General features: G+C 55.8%; 1 protein-coding gene across 1 annotated transcript in view; it reads left to right on the forward strand.

The window, feature by feature from the left end:
- Positions 1 to 24,634, forward strand: part of Sdk2 (sidekick cell adhesion molecule 2) — a 231,757-nt gene that overhangs the window by 119,906 nt on the left and 87,217 nt on the right. The window contains exons 4-5 of the mRNA XM_077110562.1: positions 8,866 to 8,972; positions 20,498 to 20,645. Coding sequence (XP_076966677.1) covers positions 8,866 to 8,972; positions 20,498 to 20,645 — 255 coding nt within the window. The remainder of the gene's footprint in view (positions 1 to 8,865; positions 8,973 to 20,497; positions 20,646 to 24,634) is intronic.

Below are 24,634 nucleotides of genomic sequence, written 5' to 3' on the forward strand. Positions count from 1 at the left end.
TCCACACCCTACAGGGCTATAGGTGCCAAGTCACCCACCTTGGAGGGCCACCGTGTCCCTTACTATCCAAATGTCTGTCCTCTGTGAAAGACGAGTGCAGGGCTGTCCCCAGCCTTGCAGTGATCCTGGCCAACCTCGCCCTGGCCCACCTGCCACCTCTGTGGCCCTCGGTCCTCTGGCAGCCCCTCCCTCCCCAGGCTGCTGCGGGCCCAGCCAGGACACTCCCCCCCACACCCCCCCACCCCCCCACCCCACGCACTGACAGCAGAGGCGCTGTGTGTCAGACTTTCCCCAAGACGTGGGAGGGGAATTACAGCGCGGGTCGGAAACGCTTAAAATAGAACAGAAATCTCTGTTCCTGAACCCCCCCAGTCCTCGCCACGGGGTGCACCCTGACGTCAGCCTCCAGGACGAGCCTCTGCCTCCCTGTGCAGAGCTCTCCCTGAGCTCCCCCACCCCTGACCTCCATGAGTAAGTGGAGCCAGGCCCAGGGCCTCCTCCACCTGGGGCAGTGGGGCTCTCAGCCCTTGCACTGCAGGGCTCTCCTGGCCTCTCTAGCTGCTTCTTCCCGAGTCTCCTGTTACCAGATCCTCGGGTCCCTAGCAACAGCTCTTTCTTAACACCTTCCAGCTGCGCCAGCTCTTACTCCCTGCTCAGCAGCAACCCCTTTCCTCCCCACACCATTCACCCAGGAGGACGGGGAGGAGGGTCCACCACCAAACCATCCTGCAAACCATTCTCCTTTCAGGACTGAGACCCCAAGTTATTGGGCACCACCCAGTGACGTTCTTGTTCTCTGGGGGCTAGGCTGACCCAGCATGCTGGCTCCCTATTAGCTGTGTGGCCTGGGGCAAGTTCCCTCCTGTCTCTGGGCCCCAGTTTTCTCATCTGTGAACTGAGGCTTCCTACAGTGTGGTGAGGATTAAATGAATTGGTATGTGTGGAGGCACCTGGGACTTTCCTTGCAGTGATACTTATTATTATGCTAATTGCATCATGGTATATATTGTCTATACGTTGTATATAACTGTATCTGGTATATTCAAAGAGGACGGTACAGGGTGGGCTCTTCCTTGGGAATCATCATAGACAGAGTTTTGCCTCTTTTCTGAAGATTTTAGCAAAAGCTGGGCCTGACGTGGAGCTGGTCAGTTTCTAGCTGGCCAGGTCACAGGCAAGCTGCCTGTTCCCACAGGTGTCTGCACACGCACATGCTGTGGCACCTGGTACCTCTTCTGCCTGTTTCCCAAGAAGGTCCATGGAAAGAGGGTCAGAAGCCCAAGTTCCCAAGCTCAACGTCCCACTAGGTCCCCCTAACCTACGCCCACCTCCGCCATCTATGGTGACACCTACAGCTGTAGGTGCATAGGGCCCCTACTGACCCCCAGTGGATGTGGCAACCCAGCTGCCTTCCCTCCTGAGCACCGTGCACTTGAGAAGAGGCCTCGCGTCAGATGGTGTGTGTGTAAGAATGAGCCAAGTGTGGGTGTGTGCACATATGAGCATGAGTCTGCGTGAGGAGGGCCCCACGAGTGTGCAAATGGGGACACTGTAGGGTGTGCATAAATGCCTGTGCACACGGGAGGGTGTGCATGAGCGTGCTCTGTGCGTGTGCAGGGTACCCGTACACACGTGCCCTTCCTCCACGTGAGCGTTACCGCGCGCATCTCCAGGCATCTGATTTATTAACCAGGACAATACAAGGAGAGCATGCCTATTATTTCTGGTGTCCGTATCCGCTCCTGACAGCTTCGTGAAATTGAAATATCTTATTTAATGTGAGTAAGAATCATTTTAAATATCAACTGTGACACTCAAGGACTCCAACCAAAAAGGGCACTGTGTGTTTCCCCCCTGTGCAGGAGAAGATGCCACATTTGTTAGGCAGTTATTTTCTCCCCTGCTCCTCTCTTGTCTCTAAAAATCCAATTATCTGTGCCAGTTCTTCTCCCTGCTGTTGTGCTATGCCCTCCAGCCCCGGCCTCGCTCTCCATCCGGGGTCCTGCAGCTGTGGGGTCCTGCTGGGTTGAACCAGGACTATAATGAAGATAAGGATGGGTGTGGGTTCTTGGTGTGACTTCCTCCACTGCCCGCTTCCTGCTGCAGCCTCCAGTCTGGCCCCTGAGCCTCCCCTGCCTCTGGCTGCCCTGGACCGTCTACCGGGGAGAGAGCAGAGCTCCCTGCATTCAGAGGTTCCTCTGAGCTCTGCAGCTGTCAAAAATCCCGAGGCAGCTCCAAGGGCAGCTGTGGAAGATCTGCAAGCTTTACTGGCGTGGACACAAAGCAAGGGGCAGAACGGGAGGCCGGGTCCCTTGTTGATGAAGGGGAATGATGCAGAAATCAAATGTGCTTGCGTCTGCGTGAAGAAATTCTGAAAAGGCACTCCACACCGAGTTTCCTCCGTGGGCGTTGGGGGTGATGGGTGGCTGGGGCACGGGGTAGGAGGGACTTTCTTCTGTGTGTTTTTCTTGTATTCTTTGAGTTTTGAAATATGTGAAGATATTTCCTGTAAGAGATAAGGAAGCAATCCTTTGAGGGGACCTGGGGCCGGGGGGATCCAGAGGCACGCAGCCCCTGGAGGCCACACTCCTCCCCAACGCTGGCTGCTGGTGAACCAGGTAGAGGCTTCCTGCCCTCGGTGCTCCTGTTCCCTAGAGGAGCCAGCTCAGGACCCCACCCACCCACCTGAGGATGCAAATGGAGGTGACCAGGCTGCAAGTTTGGAAGCCAAGGAATGTGTGCTGCAAGGGAATCCGTGCTGTGTGGTGCTTGGCATGGGTCTGCACTCTGGGGGCGGCTCCTGCTGCCCCCTTGTGGGCTCCCCTCCAGGGACCCCCCTTCCCAGCCCCTTCTCCAATGAGTCTTGCATTGGCTGACATTCAGCAACACCTCGGCAGCCCCTGCCCGGGCCCGGCCATGCTTGCATGGAAGACGGCTGCTCTTCTCCCCACTCTGCAGACAGGGAGACGGAGGCCGTGGCTTTTCCGTAACTCGTCCAAAATGAGCAGCGGCCAAAGCCAAGCCCCCGTCGCTACACCTCACAAGCCTGGTGCTCTCTCCCGTGCCACACTTCCTCTGGGGCGAGTCAGGTGTGGGCCCCCCTAACTGGGCCCCTCCTCCAGAAGCCATTTCATCCATGCCCCTGCCCCTGGCCTGAAGACGTGGACAGGGCCAGGCTCAGCTCCTTACCGGGCTGGCAGTCACCAATGGATGGGGAGACAGAGTTATGGGTGAGTGTGTCCTGGGTTCAATCCAGCCGGGGGATAATGAGTGCTCTTACGGTCACTACCCGGGATGCTCGCAGAGTGTGGGATGCGCAAACCAAGGTGCTGGCCAGCTTCCTCTTCCATCCTCCCGGGAGGTGGAAAGGGTGCGGTGGAGTGGGTTCCCCTGTAGGAAAGGCAGTGGGTGGAGCTGTTACTTTAAATAATGCTGCCTGAGAGTCGGAACCAGGTCTCTCAGGCAGGAGCACCCTGAGGCAGCCCAAGGAGAGGGGGAGGAGCCAGAGAGGGGCTGCTCCCTTCCACCCAGCTGGGCCTCCATCAAGACGGCCAGAGAAGAGGTGTCAGGAGGAGATAGACTGGAAGCCTATTGGCCTTCCTCGAGTCTCCCAGTTCCACCTGGATTCAAGGGCAGAGAATCTTCCCCAGAAATTGACTTTTATTAAAGTTTAAATTTTGCCACGCATCACTGACATCAGCAAACAAATCCATATCCAATGAGTCCCTGGTGCCGTTTTATAATGTATACTTAAATTATATGCACAAAGTGCATTTTTTAAATTTTATTTTTAAAATAAAAGCAATATATGTCGACAGTAAAGAAAACTTTAATGGCATAGAAAGACGTAAAATCGAGAAGTCGAAGCTTCCCTCCCTCCCCATCCGGGATACCTCTCCCAAAAGGGAGATAATACATTCTGGAGTATCCATCTCAAAAGAAAAAAAAAAAAAAAAAAAAAAGAAGGAAAAGAAAATCCTACGCAGATACCAGTGTGTTCGTGTGATTGTATGTGTGCATTTTCACACGTGTTTGTGTACATACACACGAATATATGTACTATTTTAATTTACCCAAGTCATATCATACCAAGTTGTAGCATGTCATCTCAGTATTCTTTGGCTCTTTTGTGGTGGAGTGAACAAATTTAAATTATTTTTATGGGATGAGTTGGCAGGATCCCAAGCATTAAACTAAGGATTCGGTCGCCTGGGTCTCTAAATAGCAATTCGTAAGGCTGCCTTATTATTCTTGCTCCTAACAGTCAGCATGACATGACTTCGCCTCTTGTGACCTCGCGTTCTGAGTACCTCCCCCCTGCGCTTCCTCACTGGACTTCTGGCCATGCTCTTGGTGTCTTGGGGACCTTCCCACCTCACCCGCTACAGGTGCCCATTCATTCTGGGGCTGCGGCATCATTTATTGATCCAGTCCTTCTGCTGGACGTTGGGGTTGCTCCCATTGTCCTTTGTTTACCTCTGCGATTACAAGCACATATTTTCTGTCACGTGGCTGGCACTCATGTCTAAAATGCCGGGTCAAGGAACTTGCATGGCCTAATCGTGATAGATTGGGACCCCAAGGGCCGGACCAGTTCACAGCGCCACCAGCAGACCTGATGGCACGCCTTCCTCCTCCCGGCTCTTGCCGACACCGAGTGGGACGGTACCCCAGAACCACTGACACTCTGACACGAAGCCTTGTCTTGCTTTGATGTTGACTTCTCTCATTATGCCAGGCGCTGGACATTTTTCCAGATGTTTATCAGCCATTTCTCTCTCTGTGCCTCCTCCTGGTGCTTTTTCACAGTATCTGATTCATCTCTAAACAGAGAGAGCCCTTCCAGCCTCTCTCCTTCCATCGCCCCTCGCAGGTCATCCTGTCGCTTTCCCACGAGCACTGTCCCTCGCCTGGGGAGGTGGCGTAGCAGACAGGAGCAGACACTGGGGTGGGGTCGAGGGTGAGCGGAGAGAAGGAAACAGATCTGCCAGAGTTTGGGCACCAGCCGCCTTCCGTCATCTTTCTGTGCACAGTAGCCAGGGACAGATGAGAGCTGCAGCTGCTGGCGGAGATGGGGAATTGGGCAGCCAGAAGGTTCTGGATAACCCTGCAGAGCCAAAGCAAACCTGGCACACACCCCCAGCCGTGAGTCAGGCGCACACAGTTCCCGGAGAGAAGATGGGACCTTTGGCATGTGATCGCAACGTTGACCTGGCTCCCAGCCGAGCTTGGAGGCAGGGAGGCTCAGGGGGACCTTGGCACAGCCTCTTAAGGTATGTGAGACTAGGAGTCGATGCCAAGGTGTTTCTGAACCTCGATGTCCCCACCACAACCATCACCAAATGAGGCTGCTAATGAAAGTACGTATCCATCATGTCAGTGGGAGGCTCTCCTGCCCACCCGTGGCTCTCCGTGCCCATCCATGGCTCTCCATGCCCACCCGTGGCTCTCCATGCCCATCCATGGCTCTCCATGCCCACCCGTGGCTCTCCGTGCCCACCCATGGCTCTCCATGCCCACCCGTGGCTCTCCATGCCCATCCATGGCTCTCCGTGCCCACCCGTGGCTCTCCACACATCAAGTGAGAGGCATGGGCTTATGCAGTGGGCTTTGCATGGAATTTAAGTATAAAAATTTGTTAAAAATGCCTTTCTTCTGAGATTCAGCTTCTTTTTGTCATCTCAGAAGTGTCCTTTTAAAATAAAATGCTGACCATTTCCATTTATTTTTCTCTCTCCCCAGCACTTTTTAATATAATTCCTCCTTTCTTCCTTTTTTTTCTTGTTTGTTTGTTTTTTCAAGTGTTCATTGCTTGCTTCTGTTTGCTTTCTGGTTGGTTGGTTTTAATGATCTTGGCAAAGTAAAACGTTGACAGTCTCACGTCGATCCCCGTTTTTTTAAGTACTACTGGTCCATGATATCAATAGTCTGGGAACTGCTGTGTGAAATGAAGGAATGTATGAAACGTACTTAGTCCAGCCTCTGAAGCAGAGAGGGCGCTCAGAAAGGGGCAGCTACTGTGCCACCCTGGAAAGGTGAGGGTAGGGACGGTGATCATGCTACTATTAGTGGTGGTGGAGATGGTGCTGGGGAACATGGTGACGATATCTGCAGTGACGGGGATGATGGTGGTGGTGAAGGTGATGGAGATGGTGCTGATGGTAATGATGACGGTGATGGTGATGGTGGCAGTGGTCATGATGATGGTGGCAGTGGTGGTGATGATGGTGGCCGTGGTGACGATGATGGTGGCCGTGGTGACGATGATGGTGGCCGTGGTGACGATGATGGTGAACATGGGGACGATATCTATGGTGGTGAGGAGGATGGTGGTGGTGATAATGGTGCTGATGGGGGAGGCAGTGATGATGGTGCTGATGATAATAAAAAATAGGCCCAAATCTTCACCGTGTCGGCCTAGGATCTGGCTTCCTTCCCAAGACTCCTACAGCACAAGAAGCAAAATCAAGAATCAATCAATGGGATGGATTCAAATTAAAAAGCTTCTTCTCAGCAAAGGAAACAACTAATAAAGTGAGGAGAGAGCCTACAGATTTGGAGAAAATCTTTACCACATCCACCTCCGCAATAAAGCATTAATCCCTAGAACATATAAAGAACTCAAAAAAATTAATACCATAAAAACAAATAACCTAATCAATAAATAGGCTAAGGAACTGAACAGACACTTTTCACAGAAGAAATACAATTGATCGGCAAATATATCAAAAAGTGTTCAACATCTCTAGCAATTAGAGAAATGCAAACCAAAACTACTCTGAGATCTCCCCTCACTCCTGTCAGAATGGCAATCATCAAGAATACAAGCAACAGTAAGTGTTGGTGAGGATGTGGTGAAAAAGGTCCACTCATATACTACTGGTGGGACTGAAAGGTGGTGCAACCACTATGGAAAGTAGTATGGAGCTTCCTCAGAAAATTGGGAATGGAACCACCATTTAAACCAGCTATCCCACTCCTTGGCTTATACCCAGAGGACTTAAAATCAGCATACTACAATGATGCAGCCACATCAGTGTTTATAACAGCTCAATTCACAATGGTTAGACTATGGAACCAACCTAGGTGTCCCTCAATAGATGAATGGATAAAGAAAATGTGGTATATACATTCAATGGAATATTACTCAGCTTTAAAGAAGAGTGAAATTATGGTATTTGCCAGTAAATAGTTGGAGTTGGAGAATATTATGCTAAGGGAAATAAACCAATCCCACACAACCAAAGGCCGAATGTTTTCTCTAACATGGGCATGCTAATTCACAATAAGGCAGGGTGTGGGGTGGGGTGCTAGGGAAGAATAGCATAGCGTTACCTTAGATTAGGTAGAGGGAAGTGAAGGGAGGGGAAGAGAGGGGATGTGGGGCTAGGGAAGATAGTAGAATAAAACAGACATTATTACTGTATGTATATATGTGACTGCAGGACCAATAGGATTCTGCAACATGTACACTCAGAAAAATGAAATTATATCCCATCTATGTATGGTATATCAAAGTGCATAAATGCATTCTACTGTCATCTACAACTAATTACAACAAATTTTTTTTAAATCTTAAAAAAAAAACAAGAATACAAAAATCAATAATGATGGTGGCAGTGGTGGTGCTGAGGGTGCTGATGGGGGTGGTGGTGCTGATGGTGCTGATGTAGGGGTGGTGATGATGGTGCTGGTAATAATGTCAGTGGCAGTGGTGGTGATGATGGTGAACATGGTGACGATGTCTTTGATGGTGAGGAGGATGGTGGTGGGGATGATGGTGCTGCTGGTGATAAGCCCTACCCTGGAATCATGTGACACAAACCTGGGAATTCTTGGAAATGGGCAGCTCCCTGCCAGGCTTGGCATACCCTGGGGGTAATGAGCCTGTCCACTAAGGCAGCTGGGCAAACCCAAGGGCACCCAAGGACTGGGGCAAGGTATCCTAGACCCAAAACCCTTGGTCCTCTGAGGGTCCTGCTAGACCATTGCTCAGAAGTGGGAAAGGTGGGGCTGGGGCTGGGGCTCAGCGGCAGAGCGTTTGCCTGGCATGTGTGCGGCACTGGGTTCGATTCTCAGCACTACTTATAAATACATAAAATAAAGGTCCTTTGACAACTAAAAAATTTAAAAAAAAAAAGAAGAAGAAGAAGAGGTAGAGGTGATCACAGGGCCATCAGGGAGCTAGGCCTTGGTCCCAGGCTCCTTCACCCCCAAGCTCACTCTCGGAAGCTCCATGGCTCTCGCCAGGTGAGCACACCATATACCTGCTCTCCAGCCTCTGCTCCCTTCACCCCAGGGCCAGACTCTGCAGCTTCTAGAATGACTTGTGTCCCAGGAAGTGTCGACCAAGAGCCCACACCTACCCAATGCAGCCTGTCTGTCTCAGGGTCCCCTCCCTCCCCTCCACCAGCCACAGGGGAGCTGCCTGCATCCCAAAGAAGGACTGACGCAGAACATTTGGTGAAACGTGAATTTCTCTGCTTCCGTCACCTCCCTCCGTGCCAATTGATATTTACAGCCCTGTGCCTGGCCAGAACCAAATGCCCTCACCTTTCTCCGTCGTGTGAGTCACGGGCAGGGAAGACTGGCCTCCAGGAGAACTAAGGTGTAATAGGAGGCCAGGCTGCAGGTTGGGTCAAGGACTCCAGCCCAGCACCTGCCAACCCAGGGGAAGTGCAGGCTGTGACCTGTGACCACCCTGTTGATAAGGACCTTTCGGTGATCCCATGGCAGAGCCTGGGAGTCAAGAGCTCCCTGAAGCCCTGCATCCAGAAAGAGGTGATCTCTGACCCCCGAGCCTGGTGTGACCTCTGACCCCCGAAGCTACCTGATTCACTCACGGGCCATCTTGTCTGTCCCTAGGTACATGATCACCAGCCTGGACCGCACCCATGCTGGCTTCTACCGCTGCATCGTGCGGAACCGGATGGGGGCCCTGCTGCAGCGGCAAACGGAGGTCCAGGTGGCCTGTGAGTACAGTGGGGAATGGGGTGGGGACAGGAGAGGGCCTGCAGGTCCACACCCACCAGTCCCACTCCAGGCAGAGCCAAAGCCAGTGTGGCCTTCCGCACCTGCTGCATGGCGGGGCGGGGTGGGGGGCTTCCCATTCTGGGCCAATCCCCCTTTACAGTTGGTAGGAGAAGCTCCGAGACAGGATGGGAGTTCCCAAGGTCCAGCCAATCAGTGTCCCTCATGCATCTGCCGGCTCTGTGACCCTGAGGACGTGGCCAGAGAGTCATGAGCTCCCTGGTGCTCCTTCCAAAAGAGTGTGGCCTCCTCCACGTTCCTTAAACAGGGGCATCTTAAAAGATGGCCTTGCCACCATTTCTGAGGGGCTCCTCCAGGACACTCCTTCCTCGTGGGGCAGGGGCTCTTCAGAGTGGCCGCCCTGAACCTCACAGCTGTGGCACTCTTCCTGGTAGACGTCCTGGGCCTCCAGGACCTTGACCCTCCCATCCTCCAGCCCACTCAGCCCTGGAGCCAACAGCCTGGGGAGCCCCACGATCTCCAGGGGGTACTGGGAGGTGCCTCAGTGGGGTTACCAGAGCTCCAGGAGGGAGGGGGTGACGAGTCGGGGCTCCCAGAGGGCCACGCGATGGAGGGTAAACCGCCAGGCCCTCCCTGAGCCTTTGGAGTGACGGCCTGCCCCGCACCTCCAGCCCAGGAAGGCTTCCTCAGGTAGGAAAGGGGGACGGCACCAGGGGGACCCACTGACGGCAGAGACCAGGGCCTCACCCGCGGCCCCTCCCAGCTGCGCCTTTCCTGGACACCCCAGCAGGCTGCAGACGAGGCACAGCACAGCTGCCCCAGCCTGGTCTTCCAGGGACAGGGCGCGAGGTCACACTGTGGGCGTGGGCGTGGGAATCCTCAGTGAGCCCTGAAATGTAAATGAGGCAAGGACGTTGTCTCCTCAGAGCCCCGGGGACAGCCCCTGAGTTAACACAGGCAAGAGCCAGCTAGGCAGAGAGGAGCAGGAGAGATCTGCAAGAAAACCTGAAGTGAGGCAGAGTGTTTATGATGATTATGGAAAACAGCCCTCATCAAAAGTGGACGGCGCTCGCGTAAGTCCGCAGCCAGGCAGCGCGGCCTCCACCCAGAGGGCGGCAAAGCTGGAGCACCGGCTGGAGGACTCCCACGGGGCTTTGTGTGGCATGTTCAGGAGGCGGGAGGCAGGGGGCTGCAGCTCACTGGCAGGCGTGGGAGTGTGTGCGCACAGGGCACATGCACGCGTACTGCAGTCGGTCTGCCTTTTTCCATGTGTGTGCAAGTGTGTGCACGTGGGTGTGTGCGCCTCAGCCAGTCTGCTTCTCTAGTCAGCTGTCTGAAAGCACATGTGTGTGCAGGTGTGCCCACGCATTGCATACCTGTGTGCGTGTGCAAGCATGTGCACGTTTCTGTGCAGTGTGTGCTTACAAGTGTGCGTACACACACATCTGTGTGGTCCCTCACATCAGGGTTGGTCTGCTCTTTACTCACGTGTGTGCAGGAGAGAACATATGTGTGGGTGTACACACAGGTGCACACATGCAGTCAGACACACCATCCAGGACACCTTTCAGTGCAGGCTGTGGGGGGGAGGGGGGGTACTCTGCCCAAGCCCTGGCTTCAGAGGAGACAGCAGGAACATTCTGGAGAGCCCCTGAGAGGAGATGACACAGTCTCCCCGGGCTGGCTGTGCTGGAGACAGATGGCCCGTGCCCGTGTGGCTGAAATGTTTCTTTCCTTGGTTGTGAGGGGGTCCGAGAGCACTGCGTTACACACCCCTGCTCACATGCACACAAACCAGGATGGCAGGTCCTCCGTCCAAACCAGGCCTGACTGTGCATGGTCACCGCCCCCAGGCCACAGGGATCCTCTTGCCCTCAAGCTGGGGAGGCAGTGGGACTAGACCCCTCTGTAGGCCCGGCAGGCCAGGTGCACCTGCTGAGGGCAGAAAGACTTTGGTAAGGACCCAGGGGTACCTGGCACTTCCTGGCTGCTGCAGAGAGGAGTCCAGATCACTCTGCCCTGCCCTCCATGGAGGCCCAGCCTGGGAAACAGATGGGAGGGGATCTGTGCTGCCCGACCCCCTCGCCTTCTGCCCAGGTACAGACCCCTGCCGTGGGGTCACCCTCAGCTCCTCTCCTACTCATTGCAGTTTCCAGAGGCCTCCAAACCCTCTGGCGGTGCTGGCAGGGATGGCCCCAGGTCAATGACATGTGGGAGCCTGGGCACTCTGAAGTGGCTGAGATCCAGCTGGCAGGCTGTGGCCCAGCACCATAGGAGGCAGTGTGGCCTAACAAGGAGCGTGGTCTTGAGATGCAGATCACATTAAAATCCTGCATCTGCTCTTGATTGCTTTGTGAACCAGGGAGCAGCTGGAACTCTGAGCCTCTCACCACCCCAGGTTCTCAATGTAGAATTCATTTAGTCATTCCTACTTCCTAGGCACACCCCAAAGGTTCCCTGAGCTCATGTGCCAAAGTCCTGCCTACAGTCCCCTTTGAGTCCCTGGGACTCGCTGCTGCAATTGCTATTCAATGGCATCCTCTTAAGGAAGAATAAAAGCAGACCACAGAAAGCAGTGGCCTCCGGCAAGAGCTGCCCTGGCCAAATGCAGATCATGGAGCTGGCTGCCTTTCCGGAGGCCTCTGCCACCTCACACAGCGGGACTCCTACCCTGCCACTCTGCCTTCTCAAAGCTCCAGGTGTATCCTAGACAGGGCTTTGACCACGACTGTCACCATGTCCCCACCACCTTCTCCTGTGCTGCTGCTGCTGCTAAGATGTACACATGAGTCACAGGCCCCAGGCAGAGCAGCGGGACACCTGGGAGGGGTGGCAGGCAGAGTCAAGGGGAGGCTCGCGTTAGCCAGATCGGGGCCACCAGCCGGCTGCTGCTCCCCCAGACCAGCACTGAGCACGTGCTACGGCACCCAGCTTTCCTTCAGGGTCCCCTAAAGTGGAAGCTCCTGCCTGCAGCCCATGGAGCCCTAAAGCCAGGGAGCCCTGGGAGCTCCTGCTGGCCCCGGAGAAGATCCATCAGCCCAACAAGCTACAGGTTTTGCCAGCCCTGACCCTCTGTGGCCTTGCACTCGTCTCGTTTGGGGGTGGTCTCTCTCTTTCTCTAGTTGAGGGAGGTGAGGCTTCCACCGTCCAAGGCTCCCAGGAATTCAGGGTGCAGGGAAAGAGGAGATCTGGCTAGAGCAGCTCACCCTCACCACTCTCTGGGCAGCACACGCCATTCTTTGGTGGTCATCCCACCTGAAGAGAGAAGTCCCTATCCCCGTGTTGTGGATGAGGAAACCGGGGCCCAGCAGGGGCCGTGACTTACCCAAGTCTCAAGCATCAGACCCAGGATTTGAACCCATGATTGCCCAACTGCCAGACAGCCCCAGTGCTGCCTGAGCCTAAGGAAAGTAAAACCAGCGTGGGGTGTGGGAGAAGGGTGTGGGAGAAGGGCACCTGCTGGGTCAGGTTCTGACGCATCCCAGCCACCCCAGGCTGTAGTGACACACAGAGATGCCATCCCTCCCAGGGATGCCTGTGGCTGGTGCCTGTGGCTGGGGTGGTCGCCTGTCACGTGACTTTTCACTGCTCTCTGCCTGGGCTCTTTGGTGTGCCAGGTCAGGACCCTTCTGTCTTGATTAGCTATGGGCCGTGCTGTGGGGATGGGGTCAGAAGGGGTGAGTTTGAGCTCCAGCTGAGGACCCTGGGTACACCTCTTCCTCTTCAGGCCTGAGTGTCCTGGACTGTAAGACAAGATCCGTGTTAGCTCCGGTGTTAATAAGGTGAAGGTGGCTATCAGGCCTGGACCATGGGCCCGACACAGAAGGCCAGAGCCAGCCCTGGGGCAGGAACCTCCAGAAGAATTGTTCCTCTGGTGTTACTAGGTGAACATCTTTCCTCAGTGGGTTCCCAAGGCAGGTCTGAGAGCTTGGGAGGTATGTCCTACGAGCCACAAGTCCAATGGGGAAACTGAGGCTCAGAGAGGTTAGGGCACAGCCCAAGGCTCCCCACCTGGTATTTCTGCCTTCTGCCTTCATCTTCCTAGGAGGGCACCGACATGAACCAACCTTGAGCCCTGGTTCAATGCCACATCTTAAAGCTGTGTGACCTTAACTTCTGTGTTACTTAACTCCTCGGTAGCTTCATGTCCTGGTGTGTAAGAGGAAACGCTGCTGTTAATGCTAGCTTGGCTGGGCAGTTGCAAGGATCCGTGGATCAATGCACACAAACAGCCCCAAATGCTTCCCAGCCGGGATGGACGGACGGGAGAGCAGACTTTCCTCTCTCTAAGAAGTGAGCCAGGAAGGGTGACCTTGTGTCACTCTGTCTGCCCAAGCCACCCTTGGCAAGGCTGAGACTGGAGAGGCAGGTCAGGCACCAAGGAGCCCAGTTCAAGGAGGCTGAGTCCTTGATTGCACACCCTGAGAACGAGTACCCGGCTCACTCACCCTTTCCCTGTCCTGAGTTCTCCCAGGCCTCTGCATCTGTCCCTGTCCACCCATCATCTTGCACAGACGCACTCGCTCTGAGATGGGCGGGATGGGGCTACTTCTCCCAGATCCCTGGCTCTGGCCTCCTTGGCTGCGTCCACCTCCCTGGGAGGACAGGTTTTGTCCTGGGGCTCCAGGCAGCAGGTCCTCTGGTGGCTGCTGCCCTTTGTGCCCCTTTCCAGGGAGCCATCAGGCCCTACCCCCAGCTGGTGCCTTCCCAGAGAGGGCCCATGAATTGGGTTCTAATGAGAAATTAATAAGGCAGCTGTGCTAACAACTAATGATAATGGCAAAGTCGTTAAAAAAAGATTCTTTACGTGTTTTTAATTACAGCAATTAAGGGGAAGTCAATAAAACATCTCTCCCCCCCAGCCCCCTTCCTGTCCCCACACTGAGTCTCTTCTTTGTATTTTTTTAAAGTCACCATAAATTTCTGGCATTCAGCCTGTGGGAGGAGTGGGAGAGCCCTCTGGAATAGCCAGGCTCCCGGAGCCAGCTGTCGGCCACGTGCAGGTCCTGTGGCACCTTTGTGTCCTCCCCTGGGCCATGCCCCCGGCCCCCTCCCCAGCCTTCGCCAGCCAAGACCTGCTCAGCGCAGCACCAAGCCCAGCCACACACACCGCCAAGGCCTCTGTCCTGGCAGCCTGGCTGCCACTCTAGGACAGGCCTGGAGGGGAGCGAGCCTCAGTCCTGCCGGCTGGGGTGGGGCTTCTCCTCCTTCTCCACCGGCCCGAGCATGGCACGCAGCATGGGGAGCCCACACTGCTCAACGGCCCTGAGCCCGTGCGTGTGCACCAAGCATCCATTTACCAGGGCCTTGAGGTCCCTCATGAACAAGTGTCATTGTCATGCAGTGCCCCTAAGTTGTTCTAGACACTGAGGGCACAGGAGGGGACAAAACCAAGACACCCACCCCTGCCCTCAAGGAAAGTAGCGAGGAGACCCAAGCTAACAGGAGGACACTAACCCCAATCGGGGGCACAAGGAAGGCCGATCAAGTCTCGTGAGGAAAATGAAGTCAAGTGAGAGGGACGGAGCGCGCCAGGGGCCTGAACTGGTAGGCGTGGAGCTGGGTCACCCCGAGGAGGTGGCTTTGAGTAGAGTCTCCAGGACGTGGGTAGGGGGTGCGGAGGTCACCCGTGGCCAGGTGCAGGGGTGCTCGGGCGGGCTTGCCGGTCTGGGCCAAGGTGACCGGAGCAGAGTGAGGGCACCCAAGAGAGGCAGGAGGTGGTTGGGAAGCAGGCCTCGGGGACAGACCAGGGTTCTCAGCCTGGTGGGGGCAGAGGCATGGTGCGCTCTGGTAGCAGGGAAAGCGTCATTTTCCTGGCACACACATAAAACCCCAAGAGACACCATGCCACGGCCCGCAGCTTGGCAAAACCCAAGGAGACCAGCCCGACCCTGTGCTGGTGGAAACCCGGGGCGCTGATGGTGGGTGTGTGAACTGGCGCAACTTGGGAAACGGTTTGGCGTTATTAGTAAAATAGACGTGTGCCTGCCCTGCGTCCCGGCTCGGCACGTCCCCCCTGTACCAGAGCACGGGAGGGGCTGGTCTCGTCAGGACAGCAGCATGCCGGGAGAGAGCGCAAGGGCAGCCCCTTGCCCCATGGCCCACGCGCTTCCACGCCACCTGAAAATGACCGAATGAAGGGCAAGGACTCAGGGTCAGCACCACAAAATCATGTTGCTCCAAAAAGCGAATCACAGAAGCCCACACTCTGATGATCCCAGGCACAGGGGTTTTAAAGCAGAGTAAATGAGCCGTGAGCTGCGCCAGCGAGCACTGGTGTGTGGTGAGATGTGAAGAGACGGCGGGAGAGCCCCGCGTCCAGGAGAGAAACGAGCCCCGGAGCGGGAGGGCCTGGGAGGTGTCGGCAGGCCCTGGCTTGTAAGCTGGGTGCCGGGAGCACGGGCGTTGATTTCATTCTTCTTTAAACTATACATAAAATTACATTCTCTCTTTTCTATGCATGACAGCTCATGATTTAAGAATAAATAAAAGCAATGACTATATTCTGAAGTGGAACGCGCACTTTACAGGACCTGTAAAGCCATAACAAAGACATCAAGGAGATGTCTTAGGCCACTTCCAGCTGTGCCCCGGGCCCACACTGCTCTGCGCCTGGGGCAGTTGGTTGGCAAGGCGGCCTCAGCCCTGGCGCATGAGCCAGCCAGCACTGCAAGGGGCATGGGGTGGAGCCTGTCTGCCTCCTCCTGGACCCTGGAGCCCCACCCCTCCCTTCCTCTAACCTGCCTCTGGCTGTCTGGCTCCTTCTCAAAGCTGCCTCTTGGCTGCAGGGCTGCAGGGCTGCAGGGCTGCAGGGCTGCAGGCCAGGCACCTGGTGCACATTCCACACCCAGGAAGCCCACCTGACAAGGTGGAAAGGGGAGAATGGGAGGACACTGGGTGTCCAGGGCTCGTGGTGAGATGGGCAGATGGTGGGTAGAGAGGTGGAGGAGGATCAACCACAGAAATGGGAGCACAGCCCTCGGAGCCCTCCTTCCTGCACCCCTCCCACCACCCGTGTGTACATGCCCATGCCACCATCCCTCCATATAACTGAGCATACAACCAGCCGCCCCACACGTGCAAACATACGTGCTACATAGGGGCATACGCCATCCACCTCCACACACACAAAGACACACACATACCATCCACCCCAACACACAACATGCATGCATGCAATCGTGACACACACATACATGTGTATGCAGGCACCCCTCCTGCCACACACGCATGCATGCAGCACACTCTGCCCCGTACACACGGACATGCATCCTACAACCATCTGTCCCACCGTCTGAGCCTGTGTGTGGAGAAAGACAAATCATCCCTCCAGCCTACCAGCCCTCTCCCTCCATTCCCCAGCCCTCCATCCACCCATTCAAACGTTACCCAGGGACTACACAACCCCACCCTTCCCCACTGGCCCTTCCTTCCCCCTGCCCACCCTTCTCTCCCACCTCCTGGCCTCAGCCACCCCCATAAATTCGCCAGCTAGTTAGTTCTCTGGTCTCAGCCTGAAGGAAGCTCACCCACCCCCGAGGCCAGCCGCCAAGCGCCAGGAGGACAGCGCCCACCACAGGGCCTGCCGGGCCCACAGTAGGAGCTCCATAAAGAGCTGATAAACATGACATTGGGTGAGTTTAGATAGGACCTACTGTGCGCAAAGCTCGGGACTGGTGGTAGTAGGGATCTGCTGCTCCCCTCCCGGCCTCCCTCTGGTAGAAGGAGACAAGTGCAGCGAGCAGTTCAGTGCAGGCCAGAGTCAGGAAAAGGCGACTTGGCCGGGAGGCCGAGCTCAGCCGGGCCCTGAATGCGGGAGGAATCACTCTGTCTCCATCAGCCTCCATCTCCCCACCGACCAAATGGAGCTAATAAAACTAGAGCGAGGAGAAAGCCGCACGATTGCCATGAAATTGCTTTAAATTGTTTAAATATATCTTCCGAGTTCTGTGAAAAGTTTTTTAAATGGATAAAATTATTGTACGAACAGAAATCAATGTGATTTATTGATGTAATCTTTTATAGACAGAGGCAAGTAATAGAAATTAATAAACAACTAAAAACGTACATTTATTAAAATTGAGCTTGTCATGTTATTGGGAAGATTAAATGAGATAATGCATGTGAAGCCTACCTAGAAAGAAACCCGCATGGGGTGAGCGCCCGGCAAGCCTGCTTTCTATTTCTATTTGCTTGGCACGGGGTGATCCTTTGTTGAGGAGGTGATGTTTACGCTAAATGAAAAATGTATAGGATTCCAATATTTTAATACTGAAAAATATTGGATACCGTTTTTAACACTTTTGCATACCTTCCAGTTTCTATGTGTGATAAATTACCCGGAACACAATGGTACACAGCAATCATTTATTAAGCTCGCAGATTCTGTGATTCTGGAGTTTGGGCTGGGCCCAGGGGAATGGCCTGTCTCTGCTCTATGTGGTTGGAGGTCTCGGTGGAAGGCCTGAAGCCCAGGCTGAAGTCACCTGAGGGCTCACCTGTTCATTCAGATGTCCTGGGTAGAGCTGGCTGTGGTCGGGAACCTCAGAGCTCTCCGGGTGGGTTGTTCCCACATCTGCTTGGGCTAGCTGAGCTTCCTCCCAGGGCCGGTGTCTGATGAGTGACAGCCAGGTCGAAGCTGTACCCTTTGGATGACCTACCTGGAAGAGTCATACAGCATGCCTTCCAGCAGGTTCTATTGGTAGAAAAGTCACAAACTCCCAAGATTCAAGGGGAGGGCACATTGGCCCTGCCTCCCAGGGGCAGGAATGTCAATCACAGAGTAAGAAGAGCCGTGGGAAGGGAACCGTCTTTGGAAAGATGCAACCGTCTTTGGAAAGTTACAACGTGGCCCACACGCCTTATCCCATGTAATCCTCAGGGCAAGCCGCAGGGAAGGCACCCTCCTTAACTTTTGATTGCATAGAAGAAGCAATTAAGGCTCAGCAAGGTTGAATATTTTGCCCAGCATCACAGCTATAAGTATTAGAGCTAGGATTGGAACTCAGTGTCAGTCCCCAAAGCCACCACCAACCATTGACGGACTGCCTGCCAAATCTAGAACAAGGTTGCTGACAGCAGGTTTTATTTTGTGAAACACTAAATTGGCTACCTCCCCCAGGATGATGTCGAACCAGGGTACCTTGGTGAATCCTGGCTTGTTGTGGCAATCCAGGCAGGTGCCCAGCGAGTCAACAGAGGCTCTGTGGTGGGCAGTTGGGCGTGTGTGATTCTAGGAGGCAGGACAGTGTGGACATTCCGGCAAGCATTAGGGAGGGACCTTGAATCCAGGCAAGGGGATCAACCTTCCTGTGCCAGGGAGGAGATACCAAAGGCTCAAGCAGCCAACCACATGGCCAGACTCTTCTTCAGGAACCATCGGGGAGTCCCCCGAGGTGGGAGGCCGGAAGTCGAGCCACGGGGACCACTAGTTGGCAGGGCTTGGGGGGACCTGGTACCTTGGTACCTGAGAGTGGTGTCCCAGAGGAAGAACTGGGGACCTCGTAGGGGACCAGGAAACACCTCTGATGTCAGGAAGGGAAGCAGCATCAAAGACTCCAAGTGGCTGAGCTCCCAGGGGACCGGCCAGGGTGGTGGTGGTGGGAGCGATGGATAGAACTAATAGCAAAAAAGAGGAGTTGGCTCGAGGTGGCTGGGCCTCCTGGCAGAAGTGCTCAGCAGATGTTGGGAATGGTGCCTTGGTGCTCAGGGAGAGCTGAGCTGGGGCAGAGGACGTGGGTCATTCGTAGACTGGTTATGGTCAAAGCCATAAGGTCAGGTGAGATACCAGGGGTGGCAGCGTGGCCCCAAAGAGACTCAAGTCCAGGGCTTGAGAAGAAGAGAGCTCAGGCCAGTGGCCTTAAAGTTGGGTGTGCAGCGGAATCTGTAAGTCAGGCTGCAAATCAAGAATTTGCAGGTGTGTGACAGCCGGGGGGCCCTCCATGGCCTGGGGAGGAGGGGACGTGGGGAGAGTCTGGGTTTGCCAAGTGCCAGGTGACGTTGAGACCTGCCAGGGTGGGATAAGCCCAGCTGTCTTCAATCACCACGGCAGTTCTCAACTGTGGCTTGTCCTGGGCACCACAGACCCATACGGATGCCTGGGTCCCACCCACCCACAAGAGTCTCACCTCTGGAAACAGAGGAAGAAGAGGCCATGGTGTTCAAGGAGATGAGAAATAACAGCCACCCTGGTAAGAGAAGCTCAGGTGGCTTAGGACATGTGGCCCCTTGAGTGCAGAGGGGAACGTTGGGCACTGGAGAAACCGAGGCCCAGGGGCCGTGGTCTGAGCTCTTCCTGCACGTAGGCCTGCTGAGCTGGGGAGCCCAGGGTGTGTCACGATGTAGTGAGGGCTTAAATAGGAGGCGGTGGGCTGATGTGGGCTGCCCCAAGCATGCTATCCCCCTCCCCCACATCCCACGCCAATGAAATCAGAAGCTCAGGGGGTGGGACTCCCATCAGGCCTCTTTAACTCTGCAGGTTCCTGACACAGCTCCTGGGGAGGAACAGCTGGCTGAACACGGACACCCTTCAGGGGCGTCCTGCTAGGTGGCTGGTTCTGATTGGCAGGTCTGGGGGGCAGAGACTCTGCATGTCTAACCGGTGCCCAGTTGACGCCCACACTGCAGGCCCCCAGACCACACCTGGAGCATGGAGGCTGGACATTCATTTTCAAGGGCAGGGTGGAAACCCAGCTGCTCCGGCAGAAGCAGTCCCCCCACGCCCAGTCCCAGCCAGGCAGGTGGGCAGGTGGGTGGGCCCACGAGCAGGGAACCGAGGTCTCCCATCTGGCCCTCTGCCCTCTGCCCCCTCCAGGCTGCCAGAACATCAGAGGCAGGACCAGTGTTCTCCTATCTGCCAAGCATGGAGAATGCTTTAAAAAGAACAGCGCGGGGTTTATGTCCGGCACACACACGTGTGGCTTCACTCACGGCCCCCAGGCCCAGGTGGGGCATCCTCTTCACCGGAGGCTGTTTATGAGGATCCAAGACCCCACTGTTTTCAGTACCCCCACCCTTCCCTTTCCCCAGGGGCACGGTCTGGGACCCACGCCTAAAAGCCCTGCCAAGCCCTAAGCAGCAGGCACGGAGGGTGTAGCCGAAATCCGAAGTTTTAGGTCCAAGTGCCAATCCTGGCTCTGCCCCTTCCTAGCTGTGTGACCTTGGACAAGTTAATTAACCTTTCATTTGAGCAGTATTTTCTTTATTGTAAAATATGTGAAATAATGATCAACCTCTCACGGTTGCTGGGTAAATTGATTCGAGGATATACGGATATAAGTGGATATAAAACCCAGACGCATAAAGAGAGCGCATTACGCTGATGAATTAGTGGACGGGGCGGGCGGATCTGAGGTGCTCCAAGCATGGCGTTGTCCCCTGCCTGGTGGTCACCTTCCCAGGTGCTCCTCCCGTCCTGCCCATGTTGTCCTGCTGTGGCCACCAGGTCACACCGGCCGTCCCCGAGCTGACGTCAGTCCCTGATCCCTGCCTCCCTCTCCCCCTGCAGACATGGGCAGCTTTGAGGAGGGCGAGAAGCGCCAGAGCATCTCCCATGGAGAAGCCGCCGTCATCCGCGCCCCACGCATCGCCAGCTTCCCCCGGCCGCAGGTGACCTGGTTCCGCGATGGCCGCAAGATCCCGCCCAGCAGCCGCATGTGAGGCCCCACTCTGGCGGGAGCAGGGGAGAAGCTGTTCCTGGGGGAGGGGTTGGGGGTCAGGTAGACGCTGGGGGGGGGCCGGCCCTGCAGAAGCCTCGCTCGGCTCTTCTGGGACGGCCAGCCTGGACTCCTCGCTGAATGGCCACACACACGTTAGGTTTGCCAGGGGCTTTCTTGGAACATGTGTGCCAGGACTTGGGGCTCCCAGGGAATCCCAGGGCGTGTCTCTGCTCTTGGCTGGAGACAACTCTGCCTCTCAGAGGACTGAAAATACCCAAGCAGGCAGCCCAAGGCGCGTCACCATGGCGACAGGCCCAGGACTCAGGCCAGCACAGGGGTGGTGGCGGGCGCAGGCGGTTCGTTGTACGGGTGTGGCTGGGTGTCTGCTGGGTGCGAGGGTGTGTCTGCTTGGGCTGCAGGAAGCTGGTGTGGCCAGGGAGGCTGGGCAGGGAGGGCCAACACACGGGGCTTTCAGGCCTCACAAGGACCTTCTGTGCGCCCCTGGCTGGGAGTGACCCCGCTAACGTCCCTCAGGTCCACCGAAGGCGGGAGGGACAGCGGGCCCCCAGGAGGTCCCCTGGGCTTTCCTCTCTGGGCTGCCAACTCTCCCCTCTCCTAGAAAGACCAGCTGCTCCCCATCTGCTCGGGCTGCCAAACTGACAGGACAGAGCCCGTCCTGGTCCCTGAAGCAAGTGGAGGGGTAGATGGACGGCTCTTTGGGGAGCGCGAGGACCCACGATGGAAACGCAGTAGCAATAACAGTAATATCAAAGTGATAGTAGTGACTGTCATTTGTCACGGGACAGCTGTGTGCGCTCACACATCCCATTCCCCCAGGGCTGCTGCACTCCAGCGGTCGCGGGTGTTCTCAGCCTCCCGCCCCCAGAGCACATGCTCCAGAAACACTTGCTGAATGCAGGATCCCACGACGACCGAGGAAGTGGCTGGCTCTCCCCCACTGCACCGACAGCACAGTGAAGCCCCCACCATTACCACTTTCCCAAGTCTCAGAGGGAGTCAGGATGGCTCATCCCTCCCTCTTTGAGACACCAGGGCAAACGGCACAGACACGCGCAAACCACTGCGCTTTGGAGACCTTGTCCTGGCACAGTGATCCTCAACCTGGCCATGGAACTCTCTTGGAAGCTCTAAAATAGACCGACCCTTGAGTTCCACCCTAAGATACTCTGATTTATTTGAAATGGAGAGCAATCGGGACATAGGAATTTTTAAAAACTCCCCAGGTGATTCTAATGCATAACCGGGGTCAAGAACCCCTCCTAGTATGTAACAGCAATCTACAGCCACAATGTGCTCTGTAACAAAACATCCCAATGGCTAAAACAATGAGAAGGAGCACTTAGAAATTTTTCTTGGGCATCTACAGTTTGGGGGTATAGGCTGGCACTTCTTCCTGGGGTTGGCTGGCCACTGACTAGCCTCGAAGGGCCTCATGCTGGCTGACAGGTGACTGCTCTGATCTAGGCGTCATCCTCCTGCCAGTTAGCATGTTGTCTGGCGGTTGCAGAGGAGCAGGAGAGGAAGCAGAAACACGGGTTTTTAAGTCTCTGCTAACATCCAATTGGCCAAAACAAGAACATGGCAGAACTCAAAAGCACGCGTGTGCCATGAGACCTTGAGAGGACGGCAGAGTCACAAGGCTCAGAGCAAGATGGAGAATTGGGCAGCAGCCTGGGTTCCCGGGTGGACTGACAGTTTAGGTCAGAGCCCACCCCTTAGAACTAAGTTTCAATGAAGCCAGCAGAACTTTCACCCCAGCATGGAGGCTGGGGTTAGGCTGTAGACAGGGTGCTCTATGCATAGCACAGGCGCAGGGCAGGGAGAGGCATCGGTGCCACGCTAGCTCCCTTGATGCGGTAATCTCACGCACCCAGGTATATCAAGACATCCTGCAAGCAATCGATTGGTAGTGTCTGTCCAGAGCACAGAAGGGAAAAGGGTTCTGAGGCCCCATCAGGCTGGTGGGAAAGAGCACGGTGGTGGATTGGTAATGTCTGCCCGGCTGCGGGAGGAGGCTGTGCGGTGCTGGAGGAGGCCCTCACGCCCATCCTCCCTTTCCTAACACCTTCCGGCCTCCTTTTCCCACTCCAGGCCTCTGTCCTCACCCGCTTCCCATTCCCAGAACCCTCTGGCCCCAGGACAGAGTCTCCCTGACCTGCACACACACGCGCACACTCACACACCCCACCACCCCGTCCTGCCAGACACAGGCTAGAACTCTGGGGTGCCTCTGTCTTGGTAACTGCCTAGCACCCATCACTGAACAGAGAGGGCCCTGGAAGCCGCTGCCTGGTGTCTGCACGTCAGAGCTCCGTGTCTGATGAGCACCGTCAGTCTGAGGGGCCTGTGGGTGTCCGGGAAGGCTGCTGCCACCACCGGCCTGGGCACCATCACACCAGGCCCCAAGCTCTGTTGAAAACGAGACAAGATTCCCACAGAGATGCCTCCTGGGGGCTTTGGGCACAGCCTAGGACGGTTTATTTTATTCTTAATTGAATTAAGGCTTGAACCCCTTGGAGCTAAGGAAAGGGGGTAACCAAATAGCAGCAGCAGGCAGGATGTGGTGGGGCCCATCAGAGGAGTGGACAAGGCCCAGGACATTGTAACCAGGGTGTGGCTGGAAAGGACAATCCAGCCCCTGTCTGAAAGTGAGAGTCCAGTGCCCCCCAAACACCTACCCCTGGGGATCCTTCAGCATGAGTGTGTCAGGCCCAGAGGGGACACCCTCCCTAGTGCAACAGCAGCTTGCACCCTGAGCATGCATCATTCTGTGACGTCTGTCATGGTCCCCAAGCAGAGGGCAGGAAGCCCAGGGACCCTCCTGGCCCCCTGCTGGGTCAGGCAGCAGGTTAGAAGACCTGTCTGCTTCCTGTCCTGCTCCACATTCAGTACGGAACCCAGGCCTCACAGGGGGACCCCAGGCCAGGCGCTGGTGCAGGCAAGGCCAGCTGCAGTAACGGACACCCCAGTCACAGTGACCTGACCCCACGGAAGTTGATGTCCCACCTACAGGAAGTCCTGCCCAAATGAGGGACAGGAAGGGTACCCTCCTCCACAGTGGCCAGAGCCCAGGCTGATGGGGGTCTGCTGTCCTTGACACAGGCCCTCAAGACACCCTGCTCCAACAGAGGGGAGAGGGTGGTGCGGGTGGAGCAGGGGCTGCACGGTCCACGCCTAGAGGCACGCAGGTGCCCTGCGGCCCTCCCTCCACACACCTCCTGCCTGCCCGGGCAGGACGCTGTACAGTGCCCCTGGCTTCCCGGCAGCTGTGCTGATCTCCAGAAGGAAATCCTGGCACCGAGGTGGACAGCGGCCATCCCTGCCAACTCCATGTCTCCGCCTAGGACAGGCGAGGACAGGCTATCCCGTGTGCCGATCTGCTTTCTGTTGCCAATGACGCCTCAGGCTGGCGAGTTATAAAGGGAAGAGGGTTATTTGGTCTCAGGATTCTGGAGGTGCAAGATGGAAGGCACATCTGGTGGAGCCCTTGCTGTTAGGGTCCCCAGGGGGTTCAGGGAGGGTCACACAGCAAGAGTCAGGCAGTGCATGTGTGTGCGTGCCTTCTGGTCTCTCTCCCTCTCATACAGACACCAGGACTCAATCTTGGGTCCCACTCTGACCACGGTATCTCTTCCCAGTCCTCCCCAAGGCCCCACCTCTGAACACGATACTTAGATTAAGTTTCCGTCCCCTTAACCTCTCACAGTGGGGGTGGAACCTCAGCAGATGAACCTTGGGGGACAATCCATGCTGCAGACATCCACCTTTAGGCCCAGTCGCCCCGCCTCGAGGGGCTTGAGGATGCCTGCCGAGCTGCCTCCCCGGCCTCCACACCCGCTGTCGGGAGCACCCATGGAGTGGCCACCGAGCCTTGTGCAGACGTCCTCAAGTGTCCCCCGAGGGCAGAGTCCCCCCAGGTGGAGAACCACCGACCTAGAAAGATCCATCATAACATACACCAAGTC

The sequence above is a fragment of the Callospermophilus lateralis genome, chromosome 11 (genome assembly GCF_048772815.1).
Source record: "Callospermophilus lateralis isolate mCalLat2 chromosome 11, mCalLat2.hap1, whole genome shotgun sequence".
NCBI lineage: Eukaryota > Metazoa > Chordata > Mammalia > Rodentia > Sciuridae > Callospermophilus > Callospermophilus lateralis.